Source organism: Podarcis bocagei (assembly GCF_964188305.1).
Source record: "Podarcis bocagei genome assembly, chromosome: 5".
NCBI classification, from domain to species: Eukaryota; Metazoa; Chordata; class Lepidosauria; order Squamata; family Lacertidae; genus Podarcis; species Podarcis bocagei.
Genome location: NC_138129.1, coordinates 82,658,537 through 82,673,239, shown reverse-complemented (window position 1 = coordinate 82,673,239; position 14,703 = coordinate 82,658,537). Strand labels below are relative to the sequence as shown.

Genomic DNA, 14,703 nt, shown 5'->3' with positions numbered 1-14,703 from the left:
GAATGTTTTAGACATATCCGCAGCCACCAAGGAACCACTATGCATCCTATGCAATTGGCAGCTGTGTCTGAATGACCCAACCTTGTGAGCAGGGACAATTACTTAGATTCATGACAGAAGGCCAAATTTCAAATTGCCTTAGGTTGGTGTAACAGCAAGGACTCCTCTTCAACATGCATGTGCCTATTGTAAATACAGCTAGTGTTTGTAGGGTTCTCTGGGCAGGCCCATTCCCTTGACCATGACTTCACCCCAAAGGACCTTCCACACTATCCTTTGTTTCTGAGATCAGCCTCACTGTCATTTTGCATATCTATCATTGACCCCAGTTGCATATCTATCATTGACCCCAGTTATTGCATTTTGCTTGCTAGTAACACATAATCTCGTTCCCCTCCTCTTTCCTCTTGCCAATTAGGTTCCACTTATTCATTTGGTGTCTCTCACCATTCCTTCTGCCCCAGGCAAAAACATACTACCAATCCAATTTACATGCTGTTTGCTTCGCCAATTCTTCTTCCTTCAGCAGAAGACTGCATAGTAATAAATATTTATATATTTTTTTGCAATAAAACTACGTTTTGTTGATGTTAAGCTTTTGACTTTTATCCAAGTACTGATTTTCCAACATACTATTGTAAAATGTAACCTCTCTGTTGCACACTGTCTCTGAACTAAATATCTCATTACATATGTTTGTTAAGTTCATATGCATGCTTAGATGCAAGTGTGACTGAGACCAGGGGTCCTTATATTTCCTCATTCTTACTATACATTGGACATAGCCATGCATCTCTCTCTCTCTCTCTCACTCACACACACACACACACACACACACACACACACACACACACACAAACACAGCCACAAACTGTAACACACACCTCACAGCAGACCCACTGCCCCCTCTTTCCCGTTTTAGGGTTCCACCTTAAAAAGAATACCCCCCCCCCCAGTTCTGCATAACACCAGTTCTCTGGCTCTGTCTTCATTAACTTTGCCCGTGCTACACATATTCTACTCGTTGTCATTATGGCTTAGTTTCAGCTGAGACAAGGATTTATATTGAGTGTATGCTTTGCATGCTCATGCAAGTAATCTTTCGGGACTCTTTATAGCACATTAGAGAGATGTTGCTGCTGTTGCTGTTCTTGTAATTTTCTGTACTACTATAATAAATTTCCTTGAGAAATAAATGAAGTGAACATGAAAAGGAGCTGATTATAAAGTTTACAGAGTCCTGGACTGAAAAATAGGGAATCAGGTAGAAGACCTATAGGTAGCACAAGCTGACATCAAAACACTTCAAAATTCATGCTAATTTGAAGGCTAGTTCCCGGTGAAATATATATAATGTGGTTTTTTTATATTTTATGGGGGAAAACACCACCTCAGATTTTCTGGCCACTCATCTGTCTGTGAACCTCCTGTAGCCTCCTCTGAAACCCCTGGTCTGACTCTTGTCTTGGCTATGTAAACTTTTTTGGAGCAGGGGCTATAGCTTAACTCAATCCAAAGTGTTGATCAATTGAAAATGTCAGTGTGAATTTAAGCAAATCAATAGCAGCTATTTTTATATGCCAAGGTCCCGATCCAATTGCAGTTTTGGGCAACTATTAATGTGTAACAAATGGTGGACCTTGATAGCGATTCATTTGCATCAAAAGGCACTTTGAGCCTCTTGGAGGAGCATGATGCCTCCTTTGCTAAATTAAAGTGTAAGAGAGGTGGGAACCTAGACTAATAGAATGCATGGGTATCGAGATAAGTAAGGATATGAGCTGTATCTGGCACAGCTATTTCTCTTTAAAAACACGCAAATGAATTCAGAAAACATTTGGTCTACTGAGAACTCTGGGAAAGTGTTAGTTGATTTGCACCTTCCTTGAACTCTATTTACTGCTGGGGGTTTCAGGACAGATTACAGTATAAAAACAAATCAGAAACAGTACAAGAGCAGCCGCTCAGTAACCTAAAAATATATCAAAATCTAACTGGATGTTACTGCACTGACAAATATTTAGATTCAAGACAAATAAGGTTTCACCTGGTGTTGCATAGGCATTGGGAACAGAACCAGTGTTATCAGGGGTTATTGCTTACCATAACTTGAACCTCTACCAGCAGCTCATGTTGCATATTGATTTGCCTTTAGGCTAATGCTGCATGCAATACCCCCAACTTAACTGAACTTTGAGTAGCTAAAACTGCATTTGTTCACATTTGTCCCTTGTCATGGAATCCCCACTTTCCTTTATTCCCTTCTGTTTCTGCTGTCTCCCACATTATCAAATATAGTATGTGATGCAGTCAAAGTCAAACACCTTAAAGTGCCATATTTCCATGGGAGATATAGGCATACATGCAACTTTTGAGTTGGAGTAGTCTTCCATTATGTTTGATAAATGTATAATGAGTAGAAAGAAGGGAGTTGCATTCTGAGGGATGGTGGTGTTCTGAAATGAGAGGCAATTCAATGAAATCAGGGGTTTATACAACAGTATTTGTTAGATCTTGTGGAACCTTCAGCAGTTGCACTACAAGCAAGGATGTAGTGTTAAGATAATCCCAAGAGATTTCCAAATGACATCTAGTCAAAACAATGTAATGCCCCTACATTCAAAGCAAGCTACCAGAAAGAGTGCCAGAGGCTGGCAAGTTTACCTTTGCATATGTGCCAAAGCTACAAAACTACTGAAGGACCCACCAGTCCCCAAACTATTCTTGTACTTCACTAAGTACTTGAGACAGACAGAGGTAGCATTGGACAATTATTACTCTGCAGGAACCCACTTCCAGGTGGAGGAGGATGGAGGGACAGGATATTGATGCTAACTTGCCTAAAGGTTGCCCAAATCATGTAACCTTTAGTACACCATTGTAGATTTAGGATGCACCCTAACTTTAGAAGATGAAGGTGATTTTGCATGCTTGCTGGAAGATGAGGGGAAATGCAAAGGGTGGAACTGGCAAATAGCCAATAAACAAGGCACAAATGGAAATACATTTGCATAAAGCACACAACATCAAATAATGAACACATCGAATCAAAGCTTGTTCTTGATAATCCACTAATGGAGAGCTAGGCAAGATGCGTTTAATGAAATGTTTGCTCTGAATAGCTCACTCTGCTCCAGAGACTTCCACTGCAAGACTATAGAAGTTGATGAATTCTAATTGGATAATTGCATTTCACCTACCTGAAAATCCATTCTTGTTTCTACTTCTCAAATAAGCTCCTGTTTTTTTCCACCCACCCTGCACTGCAAATGCACCTTCAAGCACGAGGAAGGCTGCACTATATTGGCCCAGTGGCACAGATAATATTTCCTATGTTCAACAATGGGTGTGCCCCCTTGGCTCATATACTAGTCCACTTCCCTCATCTCTCCTACTTAAAAGTCCTTCTCCCTTTCCCTTTCCAGTATATACTGGCGTTAGCATTATTTCTACACTGAGGTTAACACTTAACCATAGTTAGCTTTAATGATGGTTTACAAACCTGCTTTAAAGCTCCAGTTTAAAGCTAACCATGGTTTGCATTATATTTGAAGAATACTATGTTTGTGACTTTGAAACATGTTACATCTGCATGGCTTGGTGAACCACTTGGTAAGCAGACCTTTCCTTAGGAGCTTCTCTGTGTGGGCAACCTTGGGACACAATTTCATATGGTCCTTGGCCTAATTTCATGTGAATGACAAGGAGGAATCTGGAGAATAGTGAAAGCTCTATCCCTGCCAATATTAGGCTTGGGCTCCTTCCAGGCTTTGGGCACATCCATATACATTGAAAGCACAATTTTACCATTTTTAACAGTCATGGCTTCCCCCAAAGGATCCTGGGAACTGTAGTTCATTGAGGGTGCTGGGAATTGTGCCTCTGTGAGGTGTCCCCATCCTAATGCCTCTCAGCACCCTTAACAAATTACCATGACTTATGCCACATTAAATATGGTGTGTGACCTTTGTCAATGCCTTCCAATGGCTTCCATTCTGTTCAGTGTTTGCATGTGACAACCACCCCCCAAGTAGATTACCCACTCTCCCAAGTGACTGCAAACCCTCAACAGGGGGGAAACCACACATTTCCCACTCCTGCTCTATTGGAAAAATGAACAAGTAGCACTCTATTATTGGAGCAATCCAGAAAAAGATTTGCTACATAGATTTGTCTCCTACAGTTCAAACGAACTTTGTCACATTTCTTAGTATTGGGTTTTGAATGGTTAGATAATAGATAGTAAACCAGAACATCCACAGTTAGGGTTTTGTAGAGCATGGAGAGGGAAACTGTGCCCTTCCAGATGTTGGTGGACTACAATTCCCATCATTCCAGACCACTGGCCATGCTGGCTGGGGCTGTTGGCAGTGGAAGACCAGCAACACCTGGAGGTTCCCTAAGCCTGTTACAGAAAGTCACAGCTCAATATATTAATTAAAATTTCTAGGGTCTAGGAAAGGGCAATGCAACGAAATAAACATACATGCACAATTCTTCTCACCTTTCTGTTTTCAATATGCCTTTAGAACCCAGCCACTGGTGATACAGCTCATCATACTTTAGTTGATTGTAGCTGACAAGGTGCATATATGTGCTATCTTAGTTAAAGGTTTCTCCAGGCATTAGCAGAAGGAAAGGGAGAGGGCACTACACATACGCAGAATGTTGAAACGAAAGAAATTGCACAGCCAATTTGCTACCTTTTGAGTGCTTTCATTAAACTTCAGGCTGAAGGAGTTTTGAGACCTTGCAGAAAGGTTTCTCTTCTTTTTTTAAAAAAAAAGTGCTGAGGGACTGCACACATTGGCACAGAGAAGCGCAGGCAGCAAAGGGTGGGGGAAGGGGGGGAGGAGGAGGGCAGATGTAGGGCAGTTACTTACATTGACAACCCTGGTTGTGCCAGTTATATCCCCGCAGACACTTATCACACTTAGGCCCTGTTGCTCCCTGCTTACACTCACAAATTCCTCTTTCATTACAGCGATCATGGACTGAGCCAAAACGGCTACAGTTACATTCTGCAGAAACAAGACAACACATATGAACTTGGTAGAGGGGTACAAGATTAAAAGTCATTCATTACTGATAGGGGTAACAGCGGCCAAGTTTAACCATAAAGGAAGATGGTTTGATAACGGCAGACTGCTGGAAAGTCCACTTGCTCATTGGTTTAGAACGGGGTTTCCCAAACTTGGGTCTTTAGGTGTTTTTTTTGGACTACAATTCCCATCATCCCTGACCGCTGATCCTGTTAGCTAGGGATGATGGGAGTTGTAGTCCAAAAATAGCTGGCGATCCAAGTTTGGGAAGCACTGAGAGTATCAGTGTTCAACTAATGCAAAGGGATCCATAACTGAGTCATATCCCCAATCCAAGGTGGATCCCAGCATTCACTCTATTACAACACACCACATTATTATTTTTTGGTTTACTTTAAAAAAAGAAAATGACAAAGGAGAAGTGAGAAATATATGATAAAAAGATTGAAAGTGGGTCCTGTGTTGCAGTTTTTGATTAAAGGTGGGTCCCTGCTTGAACTACTGAAGACTACTGCTATACATTTAGGGTGGTTATTCAGTTAAGCAGTTCTACTAGTGTAATTGACTTTTGCTGTGCAATGAAACTTTGCTCCCTCCATTTATCCTGAGGCTTTCTGAGGTCTTCTCCAGCCCTCCAGAAGGGTCTCAGTATGTCCTTTGCATGCAGAGGGTCCTAAATTCAATCCCTGGCATCTCTAGGTAGAGCTAGGAGAGACCTTCTGCCTTGAAAATGGCAGAGAGCCACTACCAGGCAGTAAGCAAGCTGGACTAACTGTCTGGCTTCCTAGATTCCAAAAGTACTTGCATTAGTGGAACTGTTTAGTTGGGATACCACCCTTAATGGCACATTTCCATGGTGGTATGAGCAGAAAATTAGCAGAAATAAAGCGAAGAATGAAGTCCTCAGAAGTAACTAACGGTGACAGCGCTTACAACTTGTTCTTCGCGTTTTTATATCATTTTAATGAACGTTAAGACAGCTTGCTATTTCAGGAAACATCAATAGACCATCAAGTTAAAGCTCGCTTTAAATTATTAAAATAGGTAAGACTCCACACTTGATGCTGAATATTTTCTAAATGGCAACATAAATGCACTTTACTAATTTCCAAGGCAGTCTTCCTTTATGTTTATGGGCATCAGCTTAATTTATTCATGGCATTTTAGTGATTGGAGTTTACAGGCTGTATTTTTTTTCTCCTGCAATGTTAGTACACCTTTTAAGTTATGCCACAATATCCTACTTGAGAGAACTCAATGGGCAGCAGATGAGAGTGTCCCAGAGCCTTGGCCAATAATAACTTAAACCCAAGCCTGTCATTTTCGTTACCACATTGAATGTAAAAACATACAGATATGAAATGCACAAACTTTGACCATATGAATTTTTGTGATAAGGTGTCTCTTATAAAAACCAATGGATCAGTTTTATTGAACCTATTTTGTTTTCATATTTTATTTCTAGGAAATGTATGTTCTCATCTCGCACCCCTATTGGTTCTAAATCTCTGGAGTGCTTTGTTGCAGGAAGGGTGGGGGTGCTGCTGTAATAATGGCAGGCCAGATTACCACTGACACTCCCCCAAGTAGGCTGCTGGCAAGTCTATACATGCAGTGCAGTCGCACTCTGTTCATGTTTTTTCCCCCTTTCCTGGTTGGCAACTGGGGAGTCAGATTTGGCCTGGGGCTTCAGTGTATACATGCTGGGGGTGTTTAAGCAGAGGCTGGTTGCTGCCTCTGATTAGATGACCAACTAGGTATCTTCCAATTGTATGATTCTATTGCAAATCATTATTTTTCATATACATAAAAATCAGGTTGTCAATGTCTGGAATGCTATGTGATTTGCATCTTCCCTATATATCCTTGCCTTGTTTATCTTGTTGTTTGCACTTCTGGTAGTTCCTTGAGGATCTGATTTTGATTGCAGATACACTTGTGTAGATAGAATTGAGACTTCAAGTTAATAATAACTTTCCCAACACCCCTGATATCTGCTATCAAATGCAAAGAGTGCGAGTATTTCTTTTTGAATTTAGAGACCATGCTGGGTGAACAGCTCTATTTTTTCTTTTAATCATTCCATTTAGATTTGTTCCCTGGGATTTCATTATGAATCCGTGAGATCAGAAATGACAAAACAGGAGGGGGAAACTGAGAATATTTTAACATGGCAAATAGAAATGGGGGGTGGGGGAGGAGAAGCTTAAGGGGAAAATGTTTTGAGTAGCAAATATTGCATCTATTGCTCAGGATTTCAATCCTTACAAATTGCAAATGGCATTTCCAAAGGAACGTAGGCTAGTGCTATTGGTGGTGGTTTGGAAAAATGTGCCAATTGAAATAATGATTATCCTGTCAGTTGGTTATCTGCAATACATTAACAAAGTTACTGAGAATTTTGCCCTTGGCAAAGGCATCCAACCATGCGGTATGTCACATGAGAAAAAAGGGACAATTCCGAATGAAATTGATATTCAGAACTTACTTTTAAATGGCTTCAGAACCAAGGTTGTCAGAGGTGGATAAAGGGATTTTAAGTCAGATGTTTACATGGAAATAAGAGCTGATTGGCCTTTACCTCGTTTAACAAATGGAGGGAGAAATTCTGTCATTGCCAAAGCCAACAAAAGTTTGGCATTGACTTCAATTGTGTTAGTATTTCACCTTGGATTCAGCTACATTGGCAAAGAAAGAGCATTTTTTATGTGTTGTAGTCTAACACTGTGACACCAGATGGCGATGTGGAGTTCCTTTTTTTGCCAACCCGATTTCTCAAAGTTTACAACGCATTTAACTGAAACGCTTCTTTGACATGTCTAGATCCAGCCCCAGGCAGATTTCACTCGTGCAAAGTGAGTTATGTGCCAAGGAAGTATTAAGGACTGGACATGCTGCCCACATATGCAGCATGGCTGATCATTCCTGAACTGTCAAATGAGGCCTCTTAGTGTGACACAAGATACCTTCCTGTGCAGCAGAAGAAATCAATCACACAACTAATTGCTCCTATGCACCTTCAAATGCTGCTTGCACATTTTGCTGTTCTGGCTTTGCGGAGAAACGCAAAACAAATTATCTGTGCTGAGGCTGCCCACTGCATCTCCATATAAATTACTGTTCTGGGGTTACCCCTTTGCAGCCAGGAGGTACCCCCCGGACATTAACCTACACACCGCTGCAGCAAGTCATGTGATATGGCAAGAGGAAAGTGTGAGCACAATCGGGGGACGATGACAATGCTGTGGCTATAAATCTGTTGCAACCTGTTTCATACTAATGCTTTCCCCATGAATGCAAACATGCACATAGATAGGATCAGGATCATGGATCTTCTGTACACGACTGTAAGTGCAGAAGCCAATGAGAAACAGTTAAATACAATCACTCGACGGGCCTAATCAGAATGCAAAAACCCAGGTACCACTGGAACATAAAAAAAAAATTGCTTCTGTTGCTTAGGTTGCTGAAGACAGTAAGGAGAAAGTTTCTCCATCATCGAAGGGTGCTGATTTTTGTGGGAGCTGGGCCAACATCTCCATATGTTCAAGAAAGGGGGCCCCAAGCTATGATTTCCATAGTTGAGCCCTGACATTTCTCAGTAAAACACTGTCTGGAAGACCAGGTTCCTGCCACTGGTGCACTCAAGTGTCTATCTCTCCTTCCTTCCAAGCTGCCTTTTTCAAAGTCCAGCCAGTTCTTTAGCTTTACAAATAGTTAGGTTCCCTGCTGGCCTTGATCCGAAACTCTTAGATAGGCAATTGGTTGCCCTCCTGCTTCAGAGAGCTACTCTAAATGAGCCCCCTCAGACTCCACCAGCTGGGGTACTGGTGCCCTTTTCTCCTGCCCGTTTCCAGTTCAAAAGGAGGAAACTATGAGGTACCTTCCTCACAGATCTCTGAAGCCAGGCACATACCTCTGATATCAGAAAGATAATTCCTTGTCTCTATCAAGCGCTAATTAGCAGATGATGCTCTGTTTAAAAGACCTGCGCTTGTCGGATGTGTTAATTGTATTGAGCAGGGCAGTATGAGCGGCTGTCTTGTTACTTGTCATACACACGTAGTTAGTATTAGTGCAGCATAATTAAGTTCAAAGGAATCAATCTTTTCGTTTCACTTGGCACCAAATGACTTTAAAAGGGATGTGAGCATTATATTGTATGTCCATGCATGTTTCTGGATGCTGTATTCATTTATGAAATAAGTTGTGATTGACACCTCACCCTATCCTGATTATTTAAAAAATTTAGATTAACGTGGATCTGTTGTATTTCTATTGGACAAAATATACTTTAAATTGCTAAAATAAAATAAAAATCTCTCTGTATAAATGATAGAAGGCATTGTGGTGGGTAGAGGAAATTCTAATCCAAGCACAAAAGTTTGTTTGTTTAAGTAATACAATACAGGGGTCTCAGATGTGCAATTAAAAAACAACATAGAACCTCCTCAGCAGATCATGGTTTTAAGACAATTTGGTAGCTAATGTCCATAGAGTGAGGCTATATTTATGATAAATGTTGATCTGGGAAATTGACAATGATGCTCCCTAAACAATGTCTGAAGGAAATGGTTGTTGCTGTAGTGTAACATATTTTTTTTGAGACTACGCAGTATATTGTACTTGACTAATGATGTTCTATTTGAAGGAAGGAATTGGCAAATAAGTACCATCTATAGTTTATGTGCACAGAATCGTGCACTGGCAAGGAGCTGGAGTTGATAGCTGATTAGGAAAACACATTTAACTTCATGACCTGATGGCAGTCTTGCAGAATTTGTAACCCAACATTGCATGACAGCCTACTATGGACAAAAATGTGGGATAATAAAGTAAAAAACAGTATCAACAGCAACAGTTATAATAATGCTGTGCTGCAAAAAAAAAAAAAAAAAAAAAACAAACAAACAAAAAAAACAAAAACAGGGCTATCAATCCCCTGGCAGCCTACAATACAGAACTGGTAGGCTGAATTTGGTTTGGTCAGTCCAATTTATGAACTATATTCTGGTCTAAAGGGCTGGTTTAGGATTTATTTCCTACATGGACAACTCTTCTGTGCAGGAAATTGCATGAACTCTATGTGTACATTATAACAGATCCTAAATACACATTTTTCTTTTTTGTGTTCTATGCACAGTTGGTACCCTGCTGAGTTGTGGTAAAAAAGCTAGGAGTGTGTTAACTGCAGGTGAGTTTCCTGCATGTGGATGGTGTGTGTTGAAGGTTCATCACACCTGAAGTGGCCCTATTTTGTGAAATTCTCTACATTTGTATTTGGGCAAAGCTCAGTTTTCAGTAATCTTGATCTATGATTGAGGTTTTGTCTAAAGCATTGCAACCTATGGAATCTAGTATGCATTGGGCTGTGTGAACAAACTTGTTCCGGGGGAATCTACTCTACAATGGAAAATAGCTGCCAATTTCCACCTTTTTGTGGTTTACAGGAGCGCATATTGTGGCATATTTTAAAATCATTCTTTTCATTATTTTGTGCAGCTGGTCTTTACGCCTGATATTTTCCTGTGGTCAATCTTACTTTGCTTTTGAACATTCCTGCGTATGTTTACACGTATCAATAAGGGAACAGAAACAAGGAGTACCAACATTGCTCTTGAATACATAGATGCTAATAAAGTTTTCAGATTCTGTAGGTTTGAGCAGATTTCTCATTCATACAATGGAATTTAATGGAATTAAATCAGTTGCATATTCTGTGACTGCTCTATTACAGGGGTCTTCAACCAGTCCAAACTGAAGACACACTTTAAGAACATGGGATCCACTTTCACATTTTCACTTTTGATTTATATTTAATAGTGCTAGTATCTCACCACATATCAAACCCTGGGGTATCAGCATGCTATTCTTTTTTTCAATAAAAGTGAACCAATATTTCCTATATTGTTGGTCAAACTTTTGAACCCTTTTAATAGTTGTACCCTGGTCTTTGATTTCCGGGTAATTCTTTAATTCAGGGGCAGGGGCTGTGGTCAATATTGAGCAAGAGGACAAGCCAGCACAGTCATTCATGCTTGTGTTTTGTTACCAAAAAAGTATTTCTATCACTTCCAATAAAATGAGTCACCTCCTTTATTTCTCTATCCCTTGTTGCTGCCTTTTTCTCTCCCTACCTTCTGGCACTTTTTGTCCTCCGTCACCTGCATTGCTTCTGCTTTCCTCTCCTCTCTTCTTCCATCTCCTCTTTGCCTCCTCCTTGCACTTTCTCAGTACTTTATCTGTTGTCACCACCTTTCACAATCTGTCTGTTTTCTCTTCCTCTCTGCACATGCCGTCTTCTACATTCTCTTCACCTTCTCAAACTTTCTTCCTTTTACTTCATTTTACCTGCTCACTATTACATTTCTCCCAACCTCTTCTTTTTCTTTCCTCACTTTCTTCCAGCTTGTGTCACCTTCTCTGCCACCTTTAATTCATTTCTCTGTGCCCTTTGTCCCCTTCCTAACGTCAACTTGCCTGAAATAAAAATGAGCAGGATTTCTCAGGGAGGCTCAGTACCCTCAGAACTTAATACAGATATCAGGTGTTTTTTGTTGCCCCTGTGTTGGATGATGATTTGAAGGAACTCCCCAGATTCTCCCTCACCGAATCAACGTAAGAGTTGTCATTTCAAAACAACAACCATTTCCCCCCTCTTAATTTGCAAAGTGTTGCCATCTTATAATTCTTTTTTTAAAAATCAACTAAATAAAGCTAATTTGCGTTCCAAATCAACCCTGACATACTAAAGTTGCATGCTTATTTGAGAATAAGTCCCATTAAAATGGGCCTTACTTCTGAGTAGACATGCATTAGATCTGCATATTAAGATTAATGAATTAATCTGGAGAGCTGAGTCCCCGCTCCCTTTCCTTCTTTACTTTTTTTGTCAGCTTCAGTAGATGAATTCCCCCCCTCTCAGAACCACCTCCCTATCTGTCCTCTCCTTGTATCAATGTGCCTGAAATCAAATGTACACAGAATAAATCAAAATGCTTCAGTAACCTCACAACCTAATCTACACAGCAATTGTTTGCTGCTGTCCTCAGCCACTGAATAGGGAGTAAGTCCCATTTAACTAAATTGACCTTACTTCTAAGTATTATTGGCAGGCAGGGGGCAGGTGCATAAGAGGCCTCAGTGTGCAAGATGCCTGGCTGCCTAGTCAGTGTATAAAGCAAGCATTGCAGTGAATCCCTAGCCATGTCTACTCAGAAGGAAGCCCTGCTGAATTCAATGGGGCATATTCCCAGGTCAGTGGGATCGGCATTGCAATCTTACTCCTGAATGAACAAATGATTCGACTGAAACTCTTCAATAATCCTGTGAGACCTGCTCTCCAGTAAACACATAGCAATCCAAATCAGGCTGTAAAGTCACAATCCTATATGGGCACATTTTCTTGGCAGTAAAGCCCCACAACTGTATGCTGGGGAGTGTCTTCAGAAAATTGGACTGCAAGTGACAGCAGTATAACACCTATGCACTAACTTTAAACTGAGAGTAAAAAGGAAAAAGGAAAGTCCTACCATAGCTGAACCCAAGTAGCTTTTACTCCCCAAGGAACCCTCCTCTGGAAATCTAGCTGCAGCAAGAGAAATCTACCCATGCTCATAATCAAAGGTGATGGGGAACTATAAAAATCTCAAGGGGACTGGACCCAAAATAGAGGGCACCCCCAAAATTGAATATCTTAGGCATGGTTGCCCATTAAGCTCAAGTGGGATCCCCTGCTGTTCCTGTCCAACCCTTCTACTCCAAGTCAAGTGTTCAGTGGAGTAGCAGTCCTTACTAGTGAGCAAACCCTCACATTTGAAGGCTTGCTCTCTAGAATTGGGGATGCCTGGATTCATTCCTGCCCTGAGCGAGTGCCCCACCAGTGCCATCAACAGAAACAATACCAGCCCCCCTTTTCTATGGAGAGGTATCCCATGGCTTCTGGGCATCCTGCCACAACCCATTCTGGGGCCATGGAAAATGGGATGGATAGCCAGGCAGCATGTTCCCAGTAGGGAGTGGGGAGGAAATGGCAGTAAGGCTGGGAGGGGCAATGTGGGGAGGAAACGCTCTTACATAAGGGGGGGGGGGAGGAGCTGCAGTCTCCAGGCTTGGTTGAGGAGTCTTGCTTTGGTATGACCCACTTAGCATGGTCTTATGCCCACCTATGGGTCCTGAAGACCTGCACTCTATTATATCTATTGGGCTACATATGGGTGGGTGCTGTGATCTGTGAATCCTGTAATTTTTGATCAAATTATATAGATTCTCCAATGGAATCTCATGCTGGTGTTTCAATGGCTGTAATGGCGGGTTTTGGATTCATTGTTGGGAACTGGTGATTTCTTAGGGGTCTAGACCTAGAGCAACTGGCAATATCAAGGTGTGATTTTTTTTGAAGGGGGAAAATGTCTAAAATATTGAGGATGGCCATCACAACCCTGTGTAGTCCTTATTCAAACTAGACGCTTAAGGCTTAGAACAAATGCATGTAAGGTGTGCAGATTCTCCATTGAAAACGCTCACTCTGGCTCAGCTGGTACAACGAAGAGAAACGTTGGAAATGTCTCGCTTTTGTACTAAAGAGGTCTGAACAGCTGAAAAAAGGCAGAGAACGAAACGCCAGAATTAGAATGAAACTGACCTATGCATACATTTTCATCGTCCAGTTTTGCCGCAGCATTTCTGTAGTAGCCCAGCCTGCACAACTCACAGTGCTGCCCTCTAGTGTTGTGTTTACAGCTCACACAAATGAATGCACTGAGCAGATCGATGTAACTGCACCGGTTGGAGTGGCCGAAGCATTCACAGTCTTGCAAGGAAGAACAAAAATGTACACAAAAGGGTATTCTGCAGCAGTTATAGCAATTCACATGCTCTTTTTTAAAAAATAAATGAAGCATGAATAGATTATGAATGAACAGCAGCACAACATGTTAATTAACGTTACAGTAGCGTACATGGACAACCACAGATGTCTGACTGTATGAAGGTGGTATCTCTTTTCAGGCAGGTTAGAATGATTAGACATCCATTACATAGCACTGAGAGTAGTATTATAATCTGTAGGTCTAATGGAGCAGAAGCATTTGCAGCTGTAAACCTTTCATGGGTTTTGTGGGATGGCTTTTGCACAATGTGCAATCATAGCCTCCTTTAAAAAAATAAATAAATACGAAAACCCTGGTGATTTTGCCAGAAGCTGACTGCATTATTGGGAATTTCTCATGATACATGTTGAAGGCTAAATGCACTTTTTTGGGTGGATAGGCTTGCCCTCCCCCTGATGGACCACATTTGCAGCTTTGCTGTGCTTATTAGTCCACCTTTGCCTCTGGTGGCCCTTGTGGCCTCCACAGGTTGGAGTGCCCTCTGCCGCAGCTGACATGTTTCAGCTATGACCCCTTCTGACAGACATGGCCTAGTCCTAGTAATCCATTCTCTTGTAACCTCTTGGTTAGATTGCTTGTGGCATTTTATAAGAGGCGGCCTTTGATTGTCTTTAGTTAGTTCAAGATACAGTTACTAAGATGATGAGAATGGGCATTGGGTTCATACCTCATCAGTGCTTACATTGCTGCACTGGCTCCCAATCAATTTCTAGTTCAGTTCAAAGGATTAGTGAATTGAACCGTGCATGACTTAAGTCTCGGGTACCTGA

General features: G+C 41.3%; 1 protein-coding gene across 11 annotated transcripts in view; it reads right to left on the bottom strand.

Annotated features, from left to right (window-relative positions):
* The window catches only part of NTNG1 (netrin G1), a 212,801-nt gene that overhangs the window by 19,042 nt on the left and 179,056 nt on the right, over positions 1 to 14,703 (bottom strand). For 3 of the 11 annotated variants that reach the window (XM_081195005.1, XM_081195010.1, XM_081195008.1), the window contains 2 exons: positions 13,687 to 13,854; positions 4,884 to 5,021 (listed from right to left, as the gene is read on the bottom strand). The exons of 3 other annotated variants lie outside the window; for them this stretch is intronic. In XM_081195005.1, the coding sequence (XP_081051131.1) occupies positions 4,884 to 5,021; positions 13,687 to 13,854 (306 nt within the window). The remainder of the gene's footprint in view (positions 1 to 4,883; positions 5,022 to 13,686; positions 13,855 to 14,703) is intronic. 5 more of the 11 variants (XM_081195012.1, XM_081195013.1, XM_081195014.1 and 2 more) reach the window with 3 other exon arrangements.